Here is a 13,183-nt window from a genome sequence, read left to right on the forward strand (position 1 = left end):
GTGCAAAAGGTTTTGGCTTTGACCCCTACTGAATCAAACCAAAGACATTAAAATTGGTAGTCACTGCTTCTCCACCAAGCCCACATTTAAGGGGATTCTCCACCAAGCCCACATTTAAGGGAATAGAGTGACAATTGGTTTGCTCAGAGTCAAAGTAATGTGTCTGAGAGAGTATGCTACAGCTATCTGCTGGCTATAGCTTGTGTGAGCTAGTACAATTAAAATCCGGCTCAGCGTCTTAGATTATCACAAGGCATGGTCTGTTTGATCAGTAAATCATTCTTATCCTGAAAGACATGAAATACCTGCCACACAATGTTTAAACATAATCAATCAACCAAAACCTTTGATATATGCCCCATTTCTATTCCAAGTATCTTCTTTCATTCTGAATTCATCGACAGAAAGTAATTACTTTACTTACCAATAAACCTATCTCATCATCTTATTGTGACAAATAATTTAATTATGGTAAATCAAGTGCAATAGTCAATAAGTTTATTCATAAATTGCTTAATTGATCTTTATTGATTCAGTACCTCAGTGCTTAGATTTACAAAATTAATAGTTTTCATGTCTTGATTTTAATTACTGCATAGTATAATAGATATCTTTGCTAAATATTTTTTAAGTTTATGTGAAATTTTAATATGTGTTATGTTTTTTTATTTTGTTACTTTTAAACCCTATGCAACTCTTCGGAAAGGCCATAATATCTAGTACAGCTTAGTTTGGATTCAAGATTCCTATGATACAATTCTTTAAAAAGATCTGTCAAAGACAGAAATGGCAAGGTCCCAGAAAACAGGAAAGCCAAACAGTGACAACCTAAAATAGCATCCCACAAAATGGAACCCTATACTGAAATTGTGTACCAAATATCTAGTGGCTGTGAATTATAGTTGCTGAGAAAAACAGTACGAAAATATTTTGCCTGCCTACCCACCATTCACCATTTTAAAAGCCAAAAAGAACGAAAACAAAATAATTTAGATGCTGATAACACTTAGTGAGGCTCTAAAAAGTGAAAACATAAAAATTTACTTCATTTGGCCTAACACAATCTATGATAATTAGACCTCATTTAAGACCATGTATTAGTCATGATTTATTTAATTGGTAGGTGGGTGGGTGAAGTATTAAATAATTCACAGATATTGTAATCCTCATTTACTGCTTAAAAAGGTATCTAATCAGGTCATACATGATTGCGGATATATTTTGCTTTTTTCCGTAAACAATTTTCACAGATTATAAAAAGTGCTAGTAATCCAGCACCAATAACATGTGGATTTCTAAATATTAGAAAACAAAAATGTGAGAACTTGTAAAACAGATAAGATGCATAAACATTTGAACTCAGTAAGACAACACAAACATCATGTCTTTTTTCTGTTAAATTTCTTTGGGTGGTACCATAATTTTCATAGCAGATCATTATTGTAAACTTATTTCCGATATTAAGTAGCATTCTTTGTCAGAATCATGTATATTTTGTGATATGTGATACGTGGCAAGAAAAGCCACACCTTTTAATCTTTGTAATTAAATTGCTTCTATGGGTCTATAAGATAAAATGTATAATTATTCATTCCAATCTGTCTGGTCTCAAAAGATAGTTCAAATAAAAAAAATAAAATAGTTTCTATTGTAATTTACAGATCTGTCTATCTCAATTCTTAATTCTACAATACATTCTATATAATTTATATCTATTTATATAAAAAAACATGAAGGCTTATCAACCATGTATCACATTTTGCAAGATTTTTAGCTGGTGTGCTACTTAATAAGCAAGAGGGAAAAAACTTACTCAAAAACTGATTTTATTTGCCATGAGATGCTTATTATTTTTAAAACCATGAAAATTGATAAATGTGAATCTGCTCATTTAAAAGAGTCCATGGAAAATTAATACATTTTACAGAAAATTTAACATTTGTTGTATTTCTAACTACAATGATCGCAAAACTGAAAAACAACTTAGTATATTTAGACAACCTTCCTAATTCAAGGGTTTTAATCTTATTAAGTTCATCAAATATGAAGCTGAAGACCCTGAATAATTCTGAATGATAGAATTCATACAACTTATTTTTTCCAACTTTCAAAACTACATACATCAAATGATATTATATTGTCTACCAAGGCTGAGAAAAATGTGATTGACATTATGTACGAAATGGTCATAGTATGGCCCCTCTTACTAAAGGAGATTATAATAAAACTTTACCTTAGGTGCTGGAGATTTGGGTTTGTTGTTGACCAGTTTCCATTCATGTAAGACCTCTTCTAATCTGGCAATAAATCTGAAAAGGTAGTGAGAATTCAATATCTGATCAATGCATTATTGTTAGATTTAAAGAAGTAATATCGGTACCTGCCAACATGAAAAAATACAATCTGACACCCAAAATATGACAAGAGATCTCGCAATTATATATGGATGTTTTCTCATGATTTTTTCACTGTATTTATTTAAATCACACGATGGGTACATGTAGGAGAAAAATAAGGATTACAGGTAAAAAAAGTTAGTCTTAACAGTACAATAAAGTATGACATTTGGTATTCGAAGACATGGATGTAGTTTTCATGCATAGTAAAATTAGCTCTTAACAGTGTCAACTCAGACTGTTTTTCTAAACCATAAAATAGTATATCAAAACACAGCAATACATGTACCAGTGCATATACCATGTAAACGGAAAAAAATGCATGTGTTATTATTAACATATGGCTGGTATAACATGTCAGACGACAAACTAGAATATATTTGATATTTTAAAAAATAATCATGCCTTATATAATTTTATATCAACTAGTGTTTATTATTTTTCATAATTTAACAAAACTTTAAGATGTGAGCTATTAACAGATAAAAAAATTATTTTTATCAAAGATTCAAAACTTAGGTTAAGATCTTTGCTCTGTATTACAAGATCAATTCCTGATCTACTAAATTCGGGCTCTTAGTGCATCTAAGGTCCAAGGTTAAATTAGTGTTGATTACTGTTATGAGGACTTAGTCCTCTATTTGAATGAAAAAAAAACATGGTTACATGTAATTATCATGAAAACAGAAACATTAATACCTGATGTTTTTTATGAGAGGGAATACAATATTTTTTTTAAAAATCTACTAATTATTATCATTATAAAAACATTCTAGAACTCTAATACCACATGGACAGATGTTTGGCTTCATAATTTTCAATATTTCCTTGTAAGAACCATCATCAGGTGAAATGAATACAATTATTAAGAATTAAATCATATTCCATTTGTTATATTACTACTGAATAGATGAAATCAATAGTATAAGATTGCCTTCACAGTATACCAAGCAACTTATAACAGTAATTAACATTTTGATATAGGTTGAACCAAAGTTCACATCATATATGACATATACAACCTTATCAATTTCATAAAGCAAAATGAAGTTCAGATTTCAACCAAAATGAATTGCGGTATTAAGTACTAATCGGGCAAAATATGTATACAGTGTCGCACCGTAGAGACAAAAACAGACATTTTTTTGCATTATCCAAGAATTTAAATCTCATAATTTCCAGAAAAAAAACAATAAAAGTGTTAGTAAAATTTGCCTTCTTCAGATATTGATATTGATCAGTTTAGGTTAAAATGCACCATAGAAAAATTTTCCTGCTTCCTACATAAGCAGATGAAACCATGCATTCCCCTCTTTTTGAAAACTCCTCAATTTCCTTCGACCTTGTTGTCAAAGTTATAAAAATGAAACACTGTGAGGAAGGTCACAAAGAGAATACCCCTGATTTAAATGGAGTTCAATGTATTACCCTTAAGTTCAATTATCCCTTACAAGTCCTCTGGCAGTACCGGTAATTATAATTCTTCATGCTCAACTTTTAATGATGCTCAACCTTCTCATAAAATTTCTCCAAGTCCCTAGAGCAGTTCAGGAGGAGTTGCACTAACAAAAAATAAGGAAGGACAGACAGAAAGACAGACAGGGGGATTTCCTATATACCCCAACTTTTGTTTGCATGGGATATAAAAACTAATCCCCCAATTTTTTTAAAACTACATGTACATCCTCTATCCTCTTTGAATATTGTTGGATGGAGGCCTACATCTACATTTACATATAAATGTAGAGTTAACATATCTACAAATTTATTTATAAACAAGATTTCAAGCTTGAGTCTTATAAGGACTTAAAACTGTGATAGAAACTGTACCTTAAGATCAATGTTTCCATGTGTTAATTGACATTCTATAAGGCTCCAGGTTAAGAAAGCTATAATAAAATTTTAACTTAAATGTCAAACTTGTTTCTAATTTGCTTCAAACAATTTTAATTTCTTTAATGTCACATTGAATAATAGATCAACAGTAAGAAAAAGAAAAGCTTTCATCTGTTCTGTCTAACAAAAACTGAAAAGTTTTAGCCAAGTAGAAAACTAGAACTGTCATTGTGATTCAGCTCATTTTAAGTGTTATGCCCCCTACTTGCAACATGTAAAACACCCAAGTTGGATTATCTTCTTCTTCTTACATCAGGCCTAACCTTCATATCAAGTTTCATTATATTTAACTTCGTAATACTTGATGGAGCTGTGCCTGTATGTATATGAAAAGATGGTAAGGAGGACAAGATGGGCTTTTTATAGCAAACAAAATTTGTTTGCTATCAGCAGGTTTGGGTTTGGGTGCTGGGGGTATATAGATGTTGTACAGTATGGTAAAACTGATGCTTGGTCAGAAGCGTACACTAAAGAGTGCTGGCCTTAATTTCATAAAAAAATTTCTTAATTCAAATTTTTTCTTCAAATATTTCTAAACTTATTCATATTTTTTTAACGTAGCCTACACCACCTCCCATGCAGTAGGGTTATCATCCATCACTAAAAAATGAATTGTTGCTAAAAATATGGTTGGATCCCATACTAGGTTTCTGTAGTTCCGCTTATAAAATTATAAAAAAAAAAAAGGGATTAAATCTAAAATCAAAGTAAATGTTTTCAACAAGTACCTATTTGTTGTTTAAGTTGTCAGTCTATATGTAGACAATATTTTAATTTTCAAAATCAAACAATATACTTCAAAACCAAAAGATATAATCCTCATTAGATTGCTAAGTCACAAGGTGGAGTTATGACTTCAATCCTCATTAGATTACTAAGTCACAAGGTGAAGTTATGACTTCAATCCTCATTAGATTGCCAAGTCACAAGGTGGAGTTATGACTTCAATCCTCATTAGATTGCAAAGTCACAAGGTGAAGTTATGACTTCAATCCTCATTAGATTGTCAAGTCACAAGATGAAGTTGTGACTTCAATCCTCATTAGATTACTAAGTCACAAGGTGAAGTTATGACTTCAATCCTCATTAGATTGCTAAGTCACAAGGTGCAGTTATGACTTCATAAGTACCAGTATATTTTCTACATGTACAGTGGGTTCCTGTTAATCACATAGTGTATTTGTCAGAAAAAGCAGGAATATGCAATTAACAGAAATTATCATTTTCAAGAAATTCAATATTTAAGTATTATATTCCTGTCTCATGTCTTTAAGATTCCTGCCATAGTGTCCAGTTAAAAGAAAGAGAAAACATTGTTGTAAAAGGAATTTCTTAAGAAACTGAGGTGTTTCACTAATGATGTATTGTTATTTTATCCATTTAGGTACATTTTTTAATAAATTTTAGAAAAATATTTATGCAATTAAGAGGAATTTGTTAAATTTTGGTCTAATATTATGCAAAAAATTTTTTACACAGATAAGATGGGAAACGTTTTTTCTTTGAGTTTATATGCAATTTAAAGGAATATGCAATTAACAGATGTATGATTATGCAGAATCCACTTTACCTCTTTTCCAAAAATCATAGTTTGCATATTAGCAGTATCCTAGTGTTGAATGACTAATTTCAATTTGTTCACAAATTCAATCAATAAACTTTAATTTATATCACATTATTCACAGCATCAGTTTTTAATGACGCAAAAAAAAATTACGTAACATATACAGACATTCTATATAAGGTTACAGGCATCAGTTAAAATGCAATCTCAATTTAGATTCCCCTCTATTTTGTTTCATTGGAGGTCCATATTAATCACTTTGTCAATAATGGTAATGTTGGCTTGACATTTTGATAGCAATGAGAGTTTACAGGAATCTTTATTAGCAATAAAATGAATGAAATGCATCAGAGAGCAAAAGGCGTGTTGTCCATGGAGCCTTGTCGTAGAAACACAGCAGCAGCTCAATCAATACCAACATTGACAACAGCAATGTCAATCCTGTTTTTATCTGATCAAACCTTCATAAAGTACCTTTTCATCTTGTCAATTTAGAATAGTGATGGTATTTTTCCTGTTTGTATCAAATTTCTGACTTTTCTTTCAAATTATCCATAATAGGCGACATGATAATATCAGATGAAATGTCCCTAAATAACCAATAAAGACAATAAAGGTAATGATGAAGTGCTCTGATCCAATTAGACAAAAATTATATAAATTTGTTTTTCTTGTACATGTATAGAATTTCTTTCAACTTTAACCAGTAGAAGTAATTTAAAGGTGTTAGAAGAAAATGATATCAGTTTATTTTTCACGTACATTTATAGAATTTTATTCTACTTAAATACCTATCCAGAGAAAAATTTATAATATTTTGACAGACACTTGGCCAACAATGTGATAAATAGTTCATATTTCTAACACTTATGACAAACTGTTGTAATGTTTGGCTCACTTTTATAGAGTAAGTGTTGGTAAATTGAGGTGTAAATATGATTTATTTTTCTGTTAAGTACCACACATTTGAACTGGAGCTATCATATTATTTTTGTAATTGACAAAACAAGAAAATGCATCAGCTATCTTTTTTTAAAGATAGTACTAGTGTTCCAGTAACAACTAAATCACCAAAGAAGGAATAGTTCAGGGATTAAATATGTTAGGTTCATCTCACATTACACTGTACATATATTGAAATAAAAAAAATAAGAGCGCAGCATGATATAACCACAAAGGTCAAACCCTGAACAGTTGGAGCAAGTGTGGACACAATCAGGAGTGTACCTCCCTATACGCAAAAAATGCACATGCGTACACATGGAAAAAATCAGCAAAAGTTGGGGCAAGTGTGGACACAGTCAGGGGTGTACCTCCCTATATGCAAAAATGCACTTGCGTACACATGGAAAAAATCAGCAAAAGTTGGGGCAAGTGTGGACACAATCAGGGGCATACCTCTCTATACGCAAAAATGCACATGCGTACACATGGAAAAAATCAGCAAAAAATAAGAAAGAATTTCTTTTGCTGTAGAATACAACTCATTCATGAGATGGATATCATTGGATCATTGCCCAATACAGATAGAGATATTTATTACATGAAAGACGTATGCTTCTTTTGTAGGACCTACAAGTCACATTCTCAGTTTTGCCGGCATAGGTCCATCTACCTGTTGTATTTGCTTTTTTACACCTGTCCCAAATCAGGTTTGTCTGGTCCCTGTTAGTCTTTTTTACTACTTCAGTCTTCTTTCACGTTGCTAATAGAGTCTAAAAATGCTAATGTAGTCTGAAAATGCATGTGCAAGTATTTTGCTGGGCCTGCGTGCAATGTTATCCTTTGTCATGAAACTATCATTGGCAAAGCCGCTGTTCATTGATGACATGTCATGTTTGTTGCCATTGATTAATATTTTTTGCCCTGGTTGTTTGCAGCTACAGGTGACCCATAGTTTAAAACATGGATTGATGGAAAAGTAACAAAGCTCATTGGAGCCTCTTGGACAAGGTAGGCAAAGTCATTGAAATTGTGCGTATAGACAAGATAACATTCAGTTCAGTCAGAGCCTTAATATACTAATATACCAGTATCAGTCAAAATTCAAAATGGGCCTCATGAAATATGTTTTTTTCTAACAGCAATTGAAGTGCCAGAAAATGGTAAGAGTGTGGGATTTAACAACTTTTTCCAGAGCTTCTGGGCCCCCCGGACCCCCCTGTCGTAATGCTATCTCTCTGAGGTGGACACTACCCTGATGATTTGCTTTGGGTACACATCATTTAGGCCTAGCTAAGCCCCTGACAATATTAGTTTTTGACACACTTAAGCATAGGGTCTTTCAATTCACTATGGATGCAACAACTGGTTTGCATACAAAATAGCAAAAAATTTGAAATTCAATTTAAAAGTTTTGAAATCAGACCAAAAATAAAAAAGTTGAATTCCCGGGTGTGGCCTCTTGACCCTTTAAAACTAGAAAACTGGAGGAATTATCTGAAATCTGACAAATGCAGTCAGAGAATATCAAAGAATCCAATGAAAAAAAATTGAAATCGGACCAAAAAGAAAAAAGTAATTTTCTTGACAATAGGAAAACATTTTTGGCCCCAACGTTTACCAAAAGCTTCTTGTGAATAACCTATTTTTATCATCATTTACTTTGTTCCCTATAAAATCATAAAAAACATATCCTCAGAATAAATTTATTTGTAAATAAAGAGAACTTAATACTATTTTTTTCACTTCAAAGGCAGATGTAACCATTTCATAGATAATATGGATATTGATGAACATACAAGGCCAATCAATGTTAATGCACTTCTTCATCTCTCTTGAAAGTGCCTCATTTCCTAATTTTATTGCCATAACAATAAAATGATTAAAAAAAAGCAACATTCCTTTTTTTCAATGTATGAACAATACAAAAAGCACCCTCAGCACATACTGGGAGCAACAAATGGTAAAAAATGCCTCACTCCCTCAATGGTTTTCATAAAAAAATGGTCTGAGAACCAATAAATTGACTTTGAAGGGCCTAATCCAGAAAAAGTTAAAATTCAAGACTAACATGAATGAATCTTTTTTTTGCTCCTACTCATTTCTTTGCCTAATAAATGGCTTTTAAAGAGGAAAGAGCTAGAGATGAGAAGCAATGAAATTACTGGAATAAATGAAAAAAGTTCGACTTGTTTATTCTGTATGAACATGTAAGTACCGAATTCCAAAATCAAAGGTTTTTTTCAACAGTTTATTATTTTAAATTAAATGAGCTCCAGAATTTGACAGAAAACAAATCCATACAATTACATCATGGTTAAAGCATCAGTTCACAGATTCTTAAACTCATATATTGGACAAACAAGTCCTACAAATGAATGGAAATTTCTTTTTCATGAAAACCACAAAAATTGGTAACCCATGAACAATAATGCCTCCACAGTAATGACTTGATTACACAGTAATACAAGTAGAATTTTTAAATATAACTGCTGACAAAGACCCTGTTGTAGAGTCTTTTGAAACAATGCATCCATATAAAATCTTTGAGTACAAAAAATGTTTAATAAGACAGTCAAAAAGTGAAAAAAACTGATTAAACAATAATCCTAGAAACTCACAATGATGTAATTGACCCTTTTGTGGTAAGTTGGTGAGCATGCTCAATATACACTTCTGCCAAGTAGAGCTTGGGTAGAACAAAAGAATTTTCCTTGCAGAAGTGTATATTGAGCATGCTCTACGCATGCTCATTGACTACCCCAATGTTAGCAAAAAAGGGTCTATTGCTTCATAAACAAATTCTTGACTTGGTTTCATTATATTCTTCAATCATGTAAGTGTCTATGGTTTTAGGTCTACTGAATGGACTTTTAACACCATTAGGGTCCACAGTACATTATATATACCCTTTCACCTAAAAGATTGCCAAACTTAAAAATTATTCACTATACCTTTCTTCGGACGTTTACCCTACCAGTGCACCTGGTCCATGCTCCCAGTTTTAAGTCCGAGTTGCTCATTTGCTTTTGTTACTTTGAATGTATGATTTTAGTTACTTTATGTTCTTTGTTGTGTATGTCTCTTTTCTATGTCTGGTCCTTGTCCCTGGATTACATTCTTTTGATTACCGCTATAACCCTGGTTCCCTTGATTACTCTTCCAAACAACAAATCTATAAAGTTTTGCCCAATAAATCTTACAATCATTTTCGGATGTTTACCCCTCCCCCACCACTTTCCATTCTTTTTCTATACCTCTAAAAAATGAATCCCTATCAATAAAATCAGTTTTTTTTACTAAATTAACATTTTACCTCTCCCAATCCGATGCAGTTGTAAAATCCGTAATTTCAAACACGTCAGCATCCTGTAAAAAATAACAAAAGAAAAACTTTAAACTTGTCTTACCTTCTACAGTTAGCACCTGTCAACATTTCAGCTGATTATAAAAATATGTTGTGTGTTGTCAATCTATCGAACAATTGCTGAGGCCTTTCACGGCTGTAGGGTAATTATAATTCATTTTACTTTTATGGGCGATGTAATATAAAGTCACATGGGCGTAATGATTGGATATTAAGGGTATGTATAAGAAGTGTGACCATCAATCATAATTTCTGTTAAATGTCAAACTAAAATTCACATCAATTTCAAATTTGATAAAAGTACATGTCAATATAATGATAGGTTTCAAGAAATCAGATCGTTCTTTTTTTTTATTTTTTAATTATCAACCTTTCATTGGATTTGTGTTGATTGGTTTAGAAATTAAACAAAAATTATATGATCTCATTAGCACTACATGTACTATTAAATTATTCATGTAATTTTCTACATGTACATCATAAAAACAAATTTCATTATGTCAGTGTCAACATGAGATAGGAATTCATAAATTTTAAATTCAATTGTAAATATTGATAAAAGTGAGTTCTATGAAAATATATCGTACACAGGGGGGGATTTTGATTTTTTCTATCCCAATGCGACAATTTCACATGGTTCTCTTTAAATATAACCTAGATAAGAATAAAACTGTGCACTTTCTGTATATAGAAAGAAAAAAGAAGAAAGATATTGAGTAAATTAAAATTTGTATTTGAAAAAATATTTGTGCTTAGTAAGTTCACATAAACATGTACATGGAGCTTAATAATAAAAAAAATGAAACTGAAAACAAAAAAAAACTTAATAAATAAATAAATTGAGAAAAATTTTTGTTAAATTAATTTTCTTTCGAGGAATTTCAATGACATGTATCATAATCCTTCGTAAAACATCAAAACAACATTTTTATAATTTCCCTTCTAGAACCCCAGGCAAACCAAACAAATATATGTTTTTGTTATGTAACAGATGGGAATGTGGAACAACATTATAAATTATGCATTTAGAGGTTAATAATGGCACATCTCAAGAGAAACAACTTGACCACCTTTGTTCAATATAATCCTCGATATGTGGTGATGACCTTGGTCCAAATTTTGAACAGAGGGGAACATGGTTTTTTCTTCACTCTTATTTAATCAAAGATGTACTTGTACATATATAAAATGTTTCATTCAATTTAGGTCATTATTACCCGATTTGGATCATTATTTATTTATATGTTTGTTAAAAAAGAAAATGTACCAATGTATCACAGTGACACTAATCATTGACCCAGTATTTTAAGGTCTAGACCAATTAAAACATGACCTACATTTTTAAGTACATGAGCACTAAATTATACCATCATTAGTATGTATCTCATGAATAGTTATAGGCGCTGATTCATGGGAGTGTACCTGGCATACACACCCTAAAATTGGGTAAAATGTTTCCTCACAAATTCTACTCCATAAAAATTGTCTTGCCTTGCTTAGCTCAGCCTTTAATTCAATATTATGCCAACCTTTAGGTCAAGTAAACTTGAATGGTAGATTTTCATCCAACCTTCATAAAAAATATGGGGTGGTTTGGTGGATTTTATTTTTTATTTTTTATTTAGTTTGCTAGCCTAATTTTTGCTATTTGAAATAAAGAAATGTTCAAAATCCATAGCCACATCAGTTTCAGAGAAGAAACACCATTTAATTCACCAAGAAAAGAAAGATATATGTTATAGTACCTAAATACTAGAAATTGAAGTCCTGATTTTGAAATTCCCTCCCAATTTTTTTTTTATTTTTGTCAATTTTTTAGGGAAGAGAGGGATAAAAATCTACTAATCAATTTTATCTGACTTTAACTAAAATCCAGGTTCTGCCAATGAGTTATTTTTTGTAATCAAGAAACATCAAAAAGTCTTACATTAAGACATTATTATTCATTATACATGTATTACAGTATACTGTGACATGTATTTAGTACCAATACATTTACTTTGCCTTTTATTTCAGTCAGTTCAAGCATCTGAATATAGCTGAAATATTGCTGCTCGGACATTAAACCCCAACAAACAAACAAACAAACAAACAGTAAGTTCAAACACTAAACTCTCCGTAATATTGCGTAGATATTTGGTAGATTGCTTTTGCACAATCATTGCAATTACGACTTGTACAGTGCATCCCTTTTTCAGGTTTGTCATTTATCTACTTCTGGTTCTGGTAAGATGCAGCATGGGAGATAACCAATGACCCCTCTAAGGCCAACATGCCACCACTAAACCATCAAGGCAGCACACTGTACTTCTAAAATTGATGGAACCATATACTTTCGGATACTTCATTGATTATCAAATAACATGACAACAATTGAGATTTTTTTCCTCATAAAACTGAATCAATTAATAATTCCAAGGTTATTAGTTTAGTCTTCTGATACAATTACAATAAGCTACATAGCAAACTAGATTACTTTTCCATCAAATTGCTCTTAATAATGACAGAATTATAACATAGCCATGGTCCACCTATAGGGAACAAAGAAATACAAACCTATATTAGACATATACAGTGAAACTTCAATGAACTGAACCTTTTGGGATTTAAAAATTGGTTTGGTTTAGGGAGCTGTTTGGTTTAGGGAGTTGTTTGGTCTATACAGATTCAAAATGTATTGAAATTGATGTGAACAAACTTCAGAAGAAATCTGGCTTGGACAGATAATCCGTTTATTTTGGGTTCTGTTTCGACAGGTTTTACTTTACCATGATGATGAATCAATAGCCACTCTCCTATAGTCAAATTAACAACTGTGTTATTGAGAGACAACAATAAGATTAGTATTATCTTAACTTTATGGTGGAGATGCTGCAATTTAAAGAAGAAGTGGTGCTTTCTCAATTTTTGGGAGGAAAACTCAACAGACACTCAGCTACATTTTTTGTACTGTCACTATTGAAACTATGTTATAGATGATAAGATAAACTGATCTAGAAGGTAGAGCAAGTGCTCTTA

The 13,183-nt window shown here is 31.5% G+C and overlaps 1 protein-coding gene across 5 annotated transcripts in view; it reads right to left on the reverse strand.

Annotated features, from left to right (window-relative positions):
- LOC148605111 (rab3 GTPase-activating protein catalytic subunit-like) overlaps positions 1 to 13,183 on the reverse strand; it is a 37,143-nt gene that overhangs the window by 21,833 nt on the left and 2,127 nt on the right. For 2 of the 5 annotated variants that reach the window (XM_088548709.1, XM_088548708.1), the window contains exons 2-3: positions 10,115 to 10,167; positions 2,234 to 2,309 (exon numbers count right to left, since the gene is read on the reverse strand). In XM_088548709.1, the coding sequence (XP_088404835.1) occupies positions 2,234 to 2,309; positions 10,115 to 10,167 (129 nt within the window). Of the gene's footprint in view, positions 1 to 2,233; positions 2,310 to 10,114; positions 10,168 to 10,208; positions 10,273 to 12,164; positions 12,246 to 13,183 lie in introns of those variants that run through there. The other 3 variants (XM_088548706.1, XM_088548707.1, XM_088548710.1) reach the window with 3 other exon arrangements.

Source organism: Perna viridis, chromosome 10, assembly GCF_037379345.1.
Source record: "Perna viridis isolate PV_CMFRI_1.1 ecotype Kerala chromosome 10, ASM3737934v1, whole genome shotgun sequence".
Taxonomy (NCBI): Eukaryota; Metazoa; Mollusca; class Bivalvia; order Mytilida; family Mytilidae; genus Perna; species Perna viridis.